A 13632-nucleotide genomic window follows, 5' to 3' on the forward strand; every position below is an offset into this window, starting at 1 on the left:
ACTCTTTTTATACATTTTTGTTTGTATATTATATTAGGTCTTTATTCTTTTTATATATTTTTGCTGCTGTAACACAGAAATTTCCCCATTGGTATATCTTATAATAAAGGTATATCTTATGTTATCTTAGAGGTATATATGTAAACATACGTGCAGAATGTAATATAAATAGGTATATATATATACATGTGTGTATATATATATATATATATATATATATATATATATATATATATATATATATATAGAAACACATATATATATCCTGGAGAAACTGTATATATATAAATATATATATATATACATATATATGTATATATATATATACAAATGTGAAATATTAGGCAGAATGTACAGTATATACAGATACACATAAATAAAATAGTGCGGATGTATGTAAGGCACAAAGTAGCCAGTATAGTAGCTTTCCTTTTGTTAATGTGACAAAGAAACTAGAATGAAGCATTATGTATAAATGAAATGAGTTTTTGCATTTAATTTGTGTACTTAAAACTACAAACTACAGCCAACACTGGCATGTTGTACACACAGGTCATTAGCCACAGGGAAAACGACAGCATAAAAATAGCTGTTTCCTTTCATTGTACCTCCAGTTCTCTTGGCAGAACAGACGGACCTGGCAAGATATGTCTTAAATGACAGTTTTTATGTGCTTTAGTTCAAGTCAAGTCAAGAAGCTTTTATTGTCATTTCAACCATATATAGCTGTTGCAGTACACAGCGAAATGAGACAACGTTTCTCCAGGATCAGGGTGCTACATAAAACAAAGACAGAGCTAAGGACAAGACAAAAAAGACAGACAAGACAGTGCAGGACAAAAGACAGTGCAGTCATAAAATACAAGACTTTACACAAAAGACAATACACAAAAACAGCGCAGACCAGTGTAAATACTGTATGTCCAATCAATATTGTGTGTGCAGAAATACTGGGATTAACACAGTATTATAGCAACATTATTATAGTATTATATTTTTTTCTGACGTGCTTTTCTTAGCTTACAAAATCAGGCATTAAATATTTATTATATTAATTTGTGGGGGGAATAAATAAATAATTACATTAATTATTATATTTTATATTACATTTAAACAAATAAAATAATTTCTTACATGGGTGCAGTTTCAGAGCCCTTCTACTTTAAAAGAACTTAGTACCAAACCTGCCAGTTTAAAGAAAGTTTAAAGAATCGTTCTCAAGGAACCGATTCTTTCGCGAATCAAATCACCACGGCGGAGGATTTGAGTCCAATCTGGCAACCGTTCACGTTACACTACACAGGCTGCTCTCGACGTGTCTCCATCGTCTCACGTCCCCGCTGTAACATCGCACTCGTGTGCATTTAAACCGTCTTCGCTTTCCAAATGCAAGCCATCAAGTGCGTCGTGGTCGGTGATGGGTGAGGATGATGAGTTTGATTCTATTTGTAGGGGGATGATGAAGGTGATGGGGGGGCTTTGGATCGCTGTGCACGGGGATGTGATCGAACAAACTCGTGCAAGACACGCACAATGAATCGGGAGGTTTTTATTGTGCAGAAACAAAAACGAATTACGAGCTCTCGAGCAAATTCATCATCTTTATTTAAACCTCCATGCCAGTGCTCAGGGCGGGAGCGCGCGCGCGCCCGTGTGTAGAGGCGAGGGCGCGCTCCCGCGTGTAGAGGCGGGGGCGCGCGTGTAGATGCAGGGGGGCTCTTATTTATACTCCCTGCGATTATTTTCAGCATTATTCGTCCGAACATTAATTACACCAAACGTTTGCCCTAATGTTCCTAACGTTGTGCCTTCACGCTGTTTATATTTCGAAGGAATCCTGACGCTAGCGTTTTTTTTCTTGCTCCCGGTTCACACTGCGCATGCGTGAAGCTGTTACGCATGCGCAGTGTGGATGAGAGCGTGAAGCCCCTCTTATTCAATGATGTCATACTTTTACACACCTTTATTCGTTTATAGCACGTTTATAGGATCTGAGTCTGTTGTGTTTAAGCTAAACATGTACACGGGAACAAACGCAACGTAACCCTGTACACACTGTAAAACAAAGTAAAAACAAGCAGGGTATCCTATAATAATGCATGTGTGTGTGGGGGTGGATATGCGTGTGTGGGGGGTGGGGGTGGATGTGTGTGTTGGTGTGTGTGGGGATGTGTGTGTGTGTGGGGATGTGTGTGTGTGTGTGTGTGTGTGTGTGTGTGTGCAGGGGTGTGTGTGTGTGTGGGGATGTACGTGTGTGTGTATATGTGTGTGGGTGTGGGGATGTGTATGGGGGGATATGTGTGTGTGTGTGTGTGTGTGTATATATATATGCGTATGTGTGTGGGGATGTGTGTGTGTGTGGGGATGTGTGTGTGTGTATATATGCGTGTGTGTGTGGGGATGTATGTGTGTGGGGATGTGTATGGGGGGGATGCGTGTGTGTGTGTATATATGCGTGTGTGTGTGGATGTATGTATGTATCTATTATTAAGTCATTTTGTCGATCACTAATTTATCGTTTTATTATTATTATTATTTCGGTGATAAAAAACTGTTTAATTTTTGACTTAACTTTTTAAAGGTGCTGTATGTAACTTTCGAAACTAAACCGACGATCAATATCGATACGGTCTGTCCGTGTTTGTCCTTAATGACACATTTTCTGGAAAGAAAATCGCTAACGTCGGATATTACGTTAAAACCTCGGCTTCGTCCCTCGTACCTTATGACTAGAGGGTATGTACGAGGTTCTGGCAACCCGACGGGCCGCACCGCTTCGTTTCATCACCACTCTAACGTTCATCTCATGTGGTCTCTTATCGCTTTTCATCACTCTTCCTCTTCTTCTTCATTTACTGTCCCTGTCCTTCATCCTTTTTTATCTTAATACAAACATGCTTCCTGTGTCACTGATTAGCATACGTACTTTACAAGCTTAGTAAATATTTAGAGCAGAAAACAAAGACCGAAGCACACGATTAAAGTTAAACGATCCGGCGCTAAACGAGCTGTAAACGATGAGCTCCTTTCTGATTCTGATACTGATACGTTCTAGTCGAAAGTTTTAGTGTGTGTAAAAATGATTATCCCGTTTACTCGAACCTAGCTGATTAAAATTAAACAAAAATAAAATAAAAAAAAACACCACCACACTTTTCATGTCCTTTTTTTCCTCTCCCTCGCTGTTCGGTTTGACCCGACGGGAAGCCGCTTTAGATAAAATCATCGACCGGATTAAATAGTAGTTAGGAACGTGACGGGTTGATTAATAACGTTGTGGTTAAAATAGTGGTTAGCACATTTGCCTCACACCTCCAGGGTTGGGGGTTCGATTCCCGCCTCCGCCTTGTGTGTGTGGAGTTTGCATGTTCTCCCCGTGCCTCGGGGGTTTCCTCCGGGTACTCCGGTTTCCTCCCCTGGTCCAAAGACATGCATGGTAGGTTGATTGGCATCTCTGGAAAATTGTCCGTAGTGTGTGAGTGTGTGTGTGAATGAGAGTGTGTGTGTGTGCCCTGTGATGGGTTGGCACTCTGTCCAGGGTGTATCCTGCCTCGATGCCCAATGACGCCTGAGATAGGCACAGGCTCCCCGTGACCCGAGAAGTTCGGATAAGCGGTAGAAAATGAATGAATGAATTTTTTTGGAACTGGATGGAGATTTACACTTCAAAACAGTTCGAGATGAGATGCATAAAAAAAAAAAAAAACAAGCTGGAAAAAAAGAACTGAATAAATGATTAACTCAAATAAAAATTTCCCAGAGAGGTTTTTGTGAGCGCCGTGATTTAACAAACAAACGTCAGACATCACCGCATCCCTGAGCGGGATAACAGGATAAAATGCTTATCGAAGACGAACGGCTAAAAGATTACGCTACGTTTTACCGCCTTTTCTGATGGTTCTTCTGGCTTTACTGTGATAACCGTGAGGATTGTAAGACGCTCGTACGCGAGTTACGGCGGATTACAGTGCAGTAAATTACAGCCCGCTTCGCTTTTTCATTTCTTTTCAGAAATGTTTTTAAAATCACAAAAACAAATGTTGAAATTGCAGCTTTGAAGATTCTGAAGCTTGTTGGCAGAAAAGTGGCCAGGCTTTTCTGGATCTTTCTAGAATTTCTAGAATTATAGTTAGTGTTTACTAGAATTGAACTAAAAAATAAAAATGACTAAAATGAAAGTAAAAGTTTGTCTTATTGCTCGGAGAATCCTGAGGGACAGATCATAGTTTTTATCTTTTTTAGTTATATTTGTTGTTTTCTCCTCTCTCTCTCTCTTTAAGATTAAAGGCGATATGATAATTGAGAAAGATAATCTGTAGGGAGAGATCTATATGTTATTATCTATCTAGACAGCTATAGATATTGGAGTAGCTCTCTCTCTCTGTCTATGATTTATATCTCGAGCGTATTGTATAGTCACACTAGCTTATATATATATCATGAAGTGATATATAGTCATGAAATCTCTAGATATTTATTATATGCTCTCGTCTGTCTAGCGGTGTTATAGCGATAGATAGAGATTGATGTATCGCTATCTCTCGTGAGATAAGGTATTGAGCGAGAGATATCTCTCTTTAGATCTGATAGCTGATAGATGATAGCTCGACAGGTAGGGGGCAAGAGAGAGCTAGCAATATCGGGAGGGCGCGCTATGAGGGAGGAGATAGAGAGATTGGTGAGAGAGAGGGAGAGCAGAGAGAGAAAGCTAGCGGAGGGATGTAGAGCTCTGAGCGGTAGTATGTAGAGGAGATAGCGAGAGAGATGGAGGGAGGGAGAGAGGGAGAGAGGGAGAGAGAGGACAAGAGGGAGGGGGCACGAGAGCTAGAGTCAAGAGAGAGCAGCGAGAGGGAGGGAAGCACGATCGGGGTCGAGCGAGGGAGCGAGAGAAAAGAGAGAGAGATGGGAGAGAGAGAGGGAGAGCGAAAGAGATAAGAGAGGGAAAGGAGAGGGAGAGAGAGCGAGAGAAAGCCCGAGCGCGGGAGAGAGAGGGAGAGGAGAGGGAGAGAGAGCGAGGGGAGAGGAGGGAGCGGGAGAGGAGAGAGAGAGCGAGCGAGCGCGGGAGAGAGGGAGGGAGATAGGGGAGAGCAGGAGAGGAGGGAGGGAGGGAGAGAGGAAACGAGGAAGAGAGCGAGAGAGGGAGAGAGAAGGGGAGAGGAGAAGAGGAGAGCGAGCGCGATTGAAGAGAGAAGAGAGGGGAGGGAGAGATCCCCCCCCTCTCTCTTTATTTATCTCTCTCTATATATTTCTCTCTCTCTCTCTTTATTTCTCTCTCTCTCTCTTTATTTCTCTCTCTCTCTCTCTCTCTCTCTCTCTCTCTCTCTCTCTATTCTTACATAGAATATGGTTAGGATTTATTCCTATGATATTCTAGCGGTCTTTAAAAAAAAAGAAAGCATTACCAGATCATGTGACAAGCAAAAGGAAGCTAATAAAAGGCAGTAGCTACTAAATGAGGGGAAACAGTGATGATGGAGGGAAAAAGGGATAGAAACTGTAGAAAGGTTAAGCTGTGGTCCGGTGGCCAGCTTTGTACAGGGGCAGGTCCAGATAAACTGCCAACTGTGTGTAAAGACGCAGGGAAAAAGGCTTTATTTCACATAGTGAGAAGCTGTGACTGTGTGTGTGTGTGTGTGTGTGTGTGTGTGTGTGTGTGTGTGTGTGTGTGTGTGTGTGTGTGTGTGTGTGTGTGTGTGTGTGGGAGAAAGAGAAAGAGAGAGTTGCTTTCTTCACACACAGATCTCACTGTCTGGATTTTCCATTCAGGACTGAAGTAAAAGGACTGAATGGAGAAGAAAGTGTGTGTGTGTGTGTGTGTGTGTGTGTGTGTGTGTGTGTGTGTGTGTGTGTGTGTGTGTGTGTGTGTGGACAGAAAACCCAAGCAGAAACACGGACTTAATTAGGGTTAATTATCATCGCAGAGACTGAACACTGTCACGTAATGAACGTTTCGCTACCTCGGTAATCTGACGAACAATTTTTAATGAGGTTTATTTAAAAACACACACACACACACACACACACACACACACACACACACACACACACACACACAGCAATCACCAGAAAAAATAAATCTATATAAATATCTAATAACACCCACAGGTATAGTTATTTTTCACCTCGGCGCAGTCAGTAAGTCGTTCACCGCTTTCTTTCGTCTCAAGCTTTCTGCTGGTCGCCATGGTTACGGGAGCTTTAGCTGCTGGTGTAATGGCTGTCTGCTCTTGGTGTGCATCATTCACGGGGCAGAAAATACTTCCTGACGTGCTGCTTTGGGGAAGTATATCTCTTAACGCTTTATTCCTCTTGTACGACTGCGGCTTTGTATTCGCTCGAGAACAAAAAAAAACTTTTTATCCCTTTACAGTTATGTTTCTTGTCCTGAGCTTCCGTTAAAAAGTTAGTTAGTCGTCACTTATCGAGTTACATCTATTAAAGTGAATAAAGCACAAACAAAAAAATGCTGCCTGACACCGGAGACTCCTTCCATGTTCATGATCGTTTGTCGACGGAATCGTGTGGACTGTGGAGTATCTGCAGTGTACGATGACACCACGGTGCTTGGGTTGAAGCTGCACACTAACTCTAAAACCCTTTCGGTGTGTGTGTGTGTGTGTGTGTGTGTGTGTGTGTTTCAGTGCCGTGGGTAAGACATGCCTGCTCATCAGCTACACCACCAATGCCTTCCCAGGAGAGTACATCCCTACAGTGTGAGCTTACATGTTCCTCATTCCTCTGTGTGTTTGTGTGTGTGTGTGTGTGTGTGTGTGTGTGTGTGTGTGTGTGTGTGTGTGTGTGTGTGTGTGTGCGCGTGCATATGAGTAGTGTGTGTATGTGTGTGTGTGTGTGTGTATATAATGTTTGTGTGTGCCTGTGCATGTTCCCTTGTGAATGTCTGTGTGTGAGCTTGCTTGTGTGTGTGTGTGTGTGTGTGTGTGTGTGCATATAAGTATAGTGTGTGTATATTCATATATATATATATATATATGCGTCTGCGCTTGTGAATGTCTGTTTGTGTGTGTGTGTGCGTGCATATGAGTATAGTGTGTGTATGTGCGTGTGTGTATATATAATGTGTGTGAGTGTGTATATTCATATATATATATATATGCGTCTGTGCGCTTGTGTGTGTGTGTGTGTGTGTGTACGCATATAAGTATAGTGTGTGTGTGAGTGGGTATATTCATATATGTGTGTGTGTGTGTCTGTGTGTGCCTGTGCGCTTGTGAATGTCTGTGTGTGAGCTTGCTCGTGTGTGTGTGTATATACATTATATATGTGTGTATATATGTGTGTGTGTGTGTGTGTGTGTGTGTGTGTGTGTGTGTGTGTGTGTGTGAATGTCTGTGTGTATACATATATATCTGTGTATATCTATGTGTGTGTGTGTGTGTGTGTGAATGTCTGTGTGTATACATATATATCTGTGTATATCTATGTGTGTGTGTTTGTGTGTGAGTGTGCATGTGCACTTTTAAATGTCTGTGTGTGAGCTTGCTCGTGTGTGTGTGTGTGTGTGTGTGTGTGTGTGTGTGTGTGTGTGTGTGTGTGTGTATTAAATGTGTGTGTATGAGTGATCTTTTTACTTTCCCCTAACAGGTTTGATAATTACTCTGCCAATGTGATGGTCGATGGGAAACCTGTGAACTTGGGCTTATGGGACACGGCAGGACAGGAGGATTACGACCGTCTCCGACCGCTTTCCTACCCTCAGACGGTAAAACTCCATCAGTCCTCATCTCCCTGCTTCTGCTCTGGGTTTAACTCGGTCTTAAGCTCCGGGTTTGCAGGTCGGCCCACGTGTTTCCCTCGGCTCTAGCTTCCCTTTGCTGCCATGTCGTAGCTCGGGTTGGGATTTGAAACCTGAAATAAATCGTTTTAAACGTTACGATAAAAGTTTTACCCGCAATTACGATTTGTTTATTTATTTATTTATTTATTAAATTTTTTTTTTTTTTACACCGTGAGAAATTACTGTCTGTGTGCAGCTCTAATCAAACGCTAACGGTCATGATTCGCTGTTAAAAGAGCTTCTTTTCTTAATGATCATCGACTTCTTAAGACTAACAAATCCAGTATAGAGTCCCAGAATGCAACGAAATGCTGTTCGACTCCATTTTCTTTATGTAGAGATGAAGCGAGGGCTTTATTACCACTGTCAGGGGTAATCATACTGCATCGTGGGTAATATAGAGTGACATGACATACGGCTAAGTACGGTGACCCATACTCAGAATTTGTTCTCTGCATTTAACCCATCGAAAGTTCACACACAGCAGTGAACACAAACATACAGCAGTGAACACACACATACAGCAGTGAACACACACACACACACACACACACACACACACACACACACACACACACACACAGCAGTGAACACACACACACACCGTGAACACACACCCGGAGCAGTGGGCAGCCATTTATGCTGCGGCCCGGGGAGCAGTCGGTGGGTTTGGTGCCTTGCTCAAGGGCACCTCAGTCGTGGCCGGCCCGAGACTCGAACCCACAACCTTTGGGTTATGAATCAGACTCTCTAACCATTACGCCACGACTGCCCCCATAGGAAACCATAGGACCGACCGACGTCACAGACGAAGGTAGAGGTAGAATTTAAGTACAAAAAAAACACATAATGACGTCACTGTTGATCGTAGATATCAATATACGGCTTTCTTTTTCTTTTAAGATGTTTGTTTTGTTTTGGTTTTTTTTAAAGGTAAAGGTCTGTGTTCAATTCAGGAGAAACGCCGTCTCTGTAGGGAGAACGTTTGCACTGTGAATGTGCTGCTTTGGGCTGCTGAGATAAACAGAGTGTTGTTCAGAAAGCAGCACCAGGACAGCTGTCTCCTAAAGGCTCGCTTATTTAGCGTCGGAGAAGACAATCTCCTAATTCTGTTCTCCACACAAGAGTGAATTGGAGTAAACTCACTACTGATAGATTTTTTTTTGTGTCCATAATTTGTATACGAACCTTATCTTAACTCGACCTCTTCCCCTTCGAGTGTGTTGAATGTTTCAAACCCAGAAAGAAAGTGTGTGATAAACGGAACCGATCTGATCGATTCTTCCGTCTTGTGTTTTTAAAGGACGTCTTTTTGATCTGCTTCTCGCTGGTGAGCCCGGCTTCGTTCGAAAATGTCAGAGCGAAGGTCAGTGTTTCGTTTCTTACCTAGCTATAGAATTTGTGTATAGTTTTTGTTCGTTATCTGATATTCAGATGCTTTGTCATGTTCTGAGGGTAGACGGTAAGACTATAGTCTCCGTTAAGAACGAGTTGTGTGTGTGTGTGTGTGTGTGTGTGTGTTGTAGTGGTATCCTGAAGTGCGTCATCACTGTCCCAACACACCCATCATTCTGGTGGGAACCAAACTGGATCTGCGGGACGATAAGGACACCATCGAGCGCCTGAGGGACAAAAAGCTGTCCCCCATCACTTATCCTCAGGGTCTCGCCATGGCCAGAGAGATCGGTACGAGCTTTTCTCGTCTCCTTTTCATAACCCGTTTCATGATGGCTATCCGCTGTGGATTAGAGGTCTTCTCGGGTCTAAAGAAATGTACCCGACCCGAAACAAACTCGAACAAATTAGACCCGGGTCCGACCCGACGGGTTGGCTTTTTTTTTTTAATCCGACTGCACCCGAATGTTGCGTAACTCTACACTAAAGTAACCGCTACAGAGTGGATTCAAAATTGATTAACAGGTCTGTTTCAACGAAAATGAGCTTACCGCCAGCCGCATGTCGCCAGCCGCACGTCGCAAGAGGTCTTGGCAAACAGAGGAGGGGTTGGAAAAGGACTCGAGTCGATGCACACACACGAGATACAGTAGTTCGGGTCTCCTCGGGTCCGTTCGGTAAAAACACATTCGTTTTAAATTAGACCCGATGCCGCTATTATTACACCCGACCCGTGTCCGAGGCACACGTGAAACTTTTAGACCCGAATCCGGACCGGGTCGGACCTCGGGTTTTCGGATCTAAGTGGACCCGTGAAGACCTCTACTGTGGAGGCCACAGTGTAGACACTCTGGACATATAGGATCATAAGGGAGGAACTTCAGCTCCCTGATTGTGTCTATATACAGAACTGTACACTAGCTAAACCATGACACGAGTCGTCTAGAGTCACTCTGAGTGACAGAGGAAAGCACAGATACTTAAGCCCTTTTCCCCCATCCATGAAATTTAGGGTTCCTAATCCTATGTGTCTCAGTTCCCAAATACTGCATATGCTACACTAGTTAGTTAGCTAGTTAGTTAAAACAGCAAACACACCACATGTCACAATTTAAGCATGAAGTTGTCTAATGGTGTCGGTGCTTTTGAAATTTGTGATAAAAAGCTGTTTTGTGTCTACAGTGTCTAAATACAGCCTAGTGAGGAAGTCGTTCATTTCATAGACATCCCACAACCTTTTAAAACATAATTATAAATAGATTTTAAAAAATGTCATTCATTAAGGAATAAAAGCAAACTGTAACGGTGGATTCTGCGTTCACAGGAGCCGTGAAGTATCTGGAGTGTTCGGCTCTGACTCAGAGAGGGCTGAAGACGGTGTTCGACGAGGCAATCCGTGCCGTCCTCTGCCCTCCACCCGTCAAGAAGAGAGGGAAGAAGTGTACAGTGTTTTAAAAAAAGAATAATAAAAAACACCCACCCACACACACACATTCACACAGAGTGCGGAGTGTTTCACTTCAACACACAGTCATCATACTGAGTTCCTACCGACCGATTTGGAGAGACGGAGAAAAAATGTGACAGGTGAAACATCACACACTGGAGTTTTAGATACAGCGCAACGGGATTTAAATAGCGAAAGGCACAAGATGGTTATCGTGCCAAATTCTCATCCCTCTCGTCCCTATTTCTGAACTCGATTGCCTTAATTGATGCTTAATTTGTGGTAATGAGAAGGTCCTCGATACACACACCTTGCATGCGCTGATATTTGGTTTAGTGATGTATATCATGATATTTAACACGCACGCGATTTGGACAAATTAAATTCAGCTACGATTTCACGGCTAAGTACAGAAGTACAAACATGGAAATTTGGCTTAAAAATATGTACCACGCACAAAAACAACAAAAATTACGACAGTTGCGTTAATAAAGAATTTATACTAGCACAGGTGTTTGAGTTGAATGGGCGGAGCTTAAGCTATATATATATATACACGACGATCACGTGACGTCACAAGAAAATAAAATTGACTTGACCTTGGCTAGCTTACTAACTTTCAAACTACAGGCTTTGATTAGATGATAAAATATATATATATCATGAAAAATACTTGGCTAGCTAAGTTTTTTTTTTTTTTTAAAGGGTTTGGTTCAGTAAGCTCCGCCTACTTTTACCTGTGCAAATGTTTGAATCACACACTATCCCCTGTACATGTTTCCTGATTTCCCTCTGTGGAGATTTTCCTCATCGCTAACACTTTTAACACTTTGGGGCAACGGGGGGGCATCATTTGTTTTTTTTTTTGTAATTTTTTTTCCTTCCTTTTCCTTTCCTTATTGATCTGTGAATGTGTCTGAAGTCTGTGTAAATAGATATTGTGAATAACTCGAGGACCGAATCGACGCCGTCTCTCATTCTTGACTATAAAGTAAATTAAAAAGAAATAAATAAAAACTATCGGCTACTGAACGCAGCTCTTTTCATTTCGGTGTTTGTGCGACTACTGTACGTGATGACACACGTTTTAACAGCACAAGAAAAAGGAGGGACTGACTACTAAAATGTGTATATTTAAAGTCAGTCTGTGTCTGAAGCTCAGCCTGGTATCAAATTTACAAAAAAAACTTAAACTAAAAATAAAACGTGCACAGTTTTGTTTTTTTCCCCCTTAGCCGCGTGTTTACGTTCATTTTGCGCTGGAGCTACAAAAGCTAATCCGGTAAAAAGTCATTCTTATTTTTAGTTTTCGAAAATCACACACCTGCCTTGAAAAGTCTTTGAATTGTTTTGTACGTGAAATAAATTTGCTGATGTGGTTTCTGACACCGTATTCCGCACTCTAAGCTGTAAAACGAGCAAAAGGATGTCACAAAGCTAACAGTCGGCCATTTTGAAAGAGCTGTCGCTTTTCTTCTTCAGCAAAAATGTTTTTTTTTTGTTTTGTTTTGTTTTTATTTGAAAATTTATGATTTAAGCCTGAAACACTTGACACTGCTCAGGTGATTAAAGTTGTGACTACAGAGAAAAATGGATAATGACTAGCTAGCAAGTTGTTGTTAAGTTTTTTTATGTGGGCAGCGTTAAGTCGTGACTGAAAAATAAGTCAAAAAGGTCAAGAATGTCAACTTTTACCTCAGATTTGTTGGTACATTTATTTGAAAAAAAAAAAAACGTTTTAAAATAAATACAGACCTTTGCTAGTTAGCTACATTAGCATTGTAGCTCCAGAGCAAATCTAAATCAAACACCGGATTCTAAACAACTTGGCTGATTTTGCATGAGGTGGAATCTGTGTACGTTTTACTTTTAGCTGAGATTTTCTTTTCTGGAAGTTATTTACATTACAGTATTTAATGTCTCTATCTCTCTTTCTTTTTTTTTTTAACTGGAACTTTTTTCCGTACTTTGAACTTTGCTCCATCTTTTGCAGTATACTAGCTGAAATGTGCCATTGTGGATTGTTTTTGTGTGGCTAGCATGCCAAATTTTCAACTTTAGACCAGATATGTGTCTAACTTTGTTTCTACTCTTTTGCCTTTTGATTTTACAGAAAGAACAATTTGTGTGTGTGTGTGTGTGTGTGTGTGTGTGTGTGTGTGTGTGTGTGTGTGTGTGTGTGTGTGTGTGTGTGTGTGTGAATAAGAGAGAAAGATTGTGAGCAAAATTGTTAAACGTAAAAGATACCATGTGTGTTTCTGTGTTACAACATGATGGTGGATATCTACCTTAACCTTACAGTTGACTTCTGTAGACAAAATAACAATCAGATCTCCTTTTGAATTGTTACTAAAATGATCCTCTTCTGTGTATGATATGAATTTAAAATGTATGCATTAATAAAATTGAGTCCTTGAATGTATTTGAATGCGCGTTTGTGTGTTTTTTTCTTCTCTATGTTCCCTTTTTTATTTTTAGATTTTAATAGATAATTAAATGTAATTTACTAAATAATTGTCTATACATTATATTTAAAGCAATAAGACAAACATCTGTTCACTCTCTAATAAGATTTAGTCTTTGCAATGTTTTTTTTTTTAATGTAATGAAATTCAGTCAGTCAGTCATTCAACCAGTCACTTGGTCAGACAATCAGTCATTCAACCAGTCACTTGGTCAGACAACCAATCGGTCAGTCAGTCAACCAGTCACTTGGTCAGACAATCAGTCATTCAACCAGTCACTTGGTCAGACAACCAATTGGTCAGTCAGTCAACCAGTCACTTGGTCAGACAATCAGTCAGTCAACCAGTCACTTGGTCAGACAACCAATTGGTCAGTCAGTCAACCAGTCACTTGGTCAGACAATCAGTCAGTCAACCAGTCACTTGGTCAGACAACCAATCGGCCAGTCAGTCAACCAGTCACTTGGTCAGACAATCAGTTATTCAACCAGTCACTTTGTCAGACAATCAGTTATTCAACCAGTCACTTG

The 13632-nt window shown here is 41.4% G+C and overlaps 1 protein-coding gene across 1 annotated transcript; it reads left to right on the top strand.

Moving 5' to 3' along the window:
• The first annotated feature begins 1263 nt into the window (after positions 1–1263).
• rac3a (Rac family small GTPase 3a) lies at positions 1264–13059 on the top strand. Its single transcript, XM_027178875.2, has 6 exons — positions 1264–1421; positions 6642–6713; positions 7603–7720; positions 9099–9161; positions 9322–9481; positions 10515–13059. Exons 1-6 carry the CDS (start codon positions 1387–1389, stop codon positions 10643–10645), a joined length of 579 nt encoding a protein of 192 aa, XP_027034676.1. The 5' UTR covers positions 1264–1386; the 3' UTR covers positions 10646–13059.
• Positions 13060–13632: the final 573 nt, after the last annotated feature.

This window comes from Tachysurus fulvidraco, chromosome 15 (genome assembly GCF_022655615.1).
Source record: "Tachysurus fulvidraco isolate hzauxx_2018 chromosome 15, HZAU_PFXX_2.0, whole genome shotgun sequence".
In the NCBI taxonomy this organism is placed as follows: Eukaryota; Metazoa; Chordata; class Actinopteri; order Siluriformes; family Bagridae; genus Tachysurus; species Tachysurus fulvidraco.

Bases quoted from the DNA above. Each gene is read 5' to 3' on its own strand.
- rac3a (XM_027178875.2), top strand. From the start codon at position 1,387: ATGCAAGCCATCAAGTGCGTCGTGGTCGGTGATGG. The intron at 1,422-6,641 runs GTGAGGATGATG...TGTGTGTTTCAG, and splicing joins TGCGTCGTGGTCGGTGATGG to TGCCGTGGGTAAGACATGCC. The intron at 7,721-9,098 runs GTAAAACTCCAT...GTGTTTTTAAAG, and splicing joins CGCTTTCCTACCCTCAGACG to GACGTCTTTTTGATCTGCTT.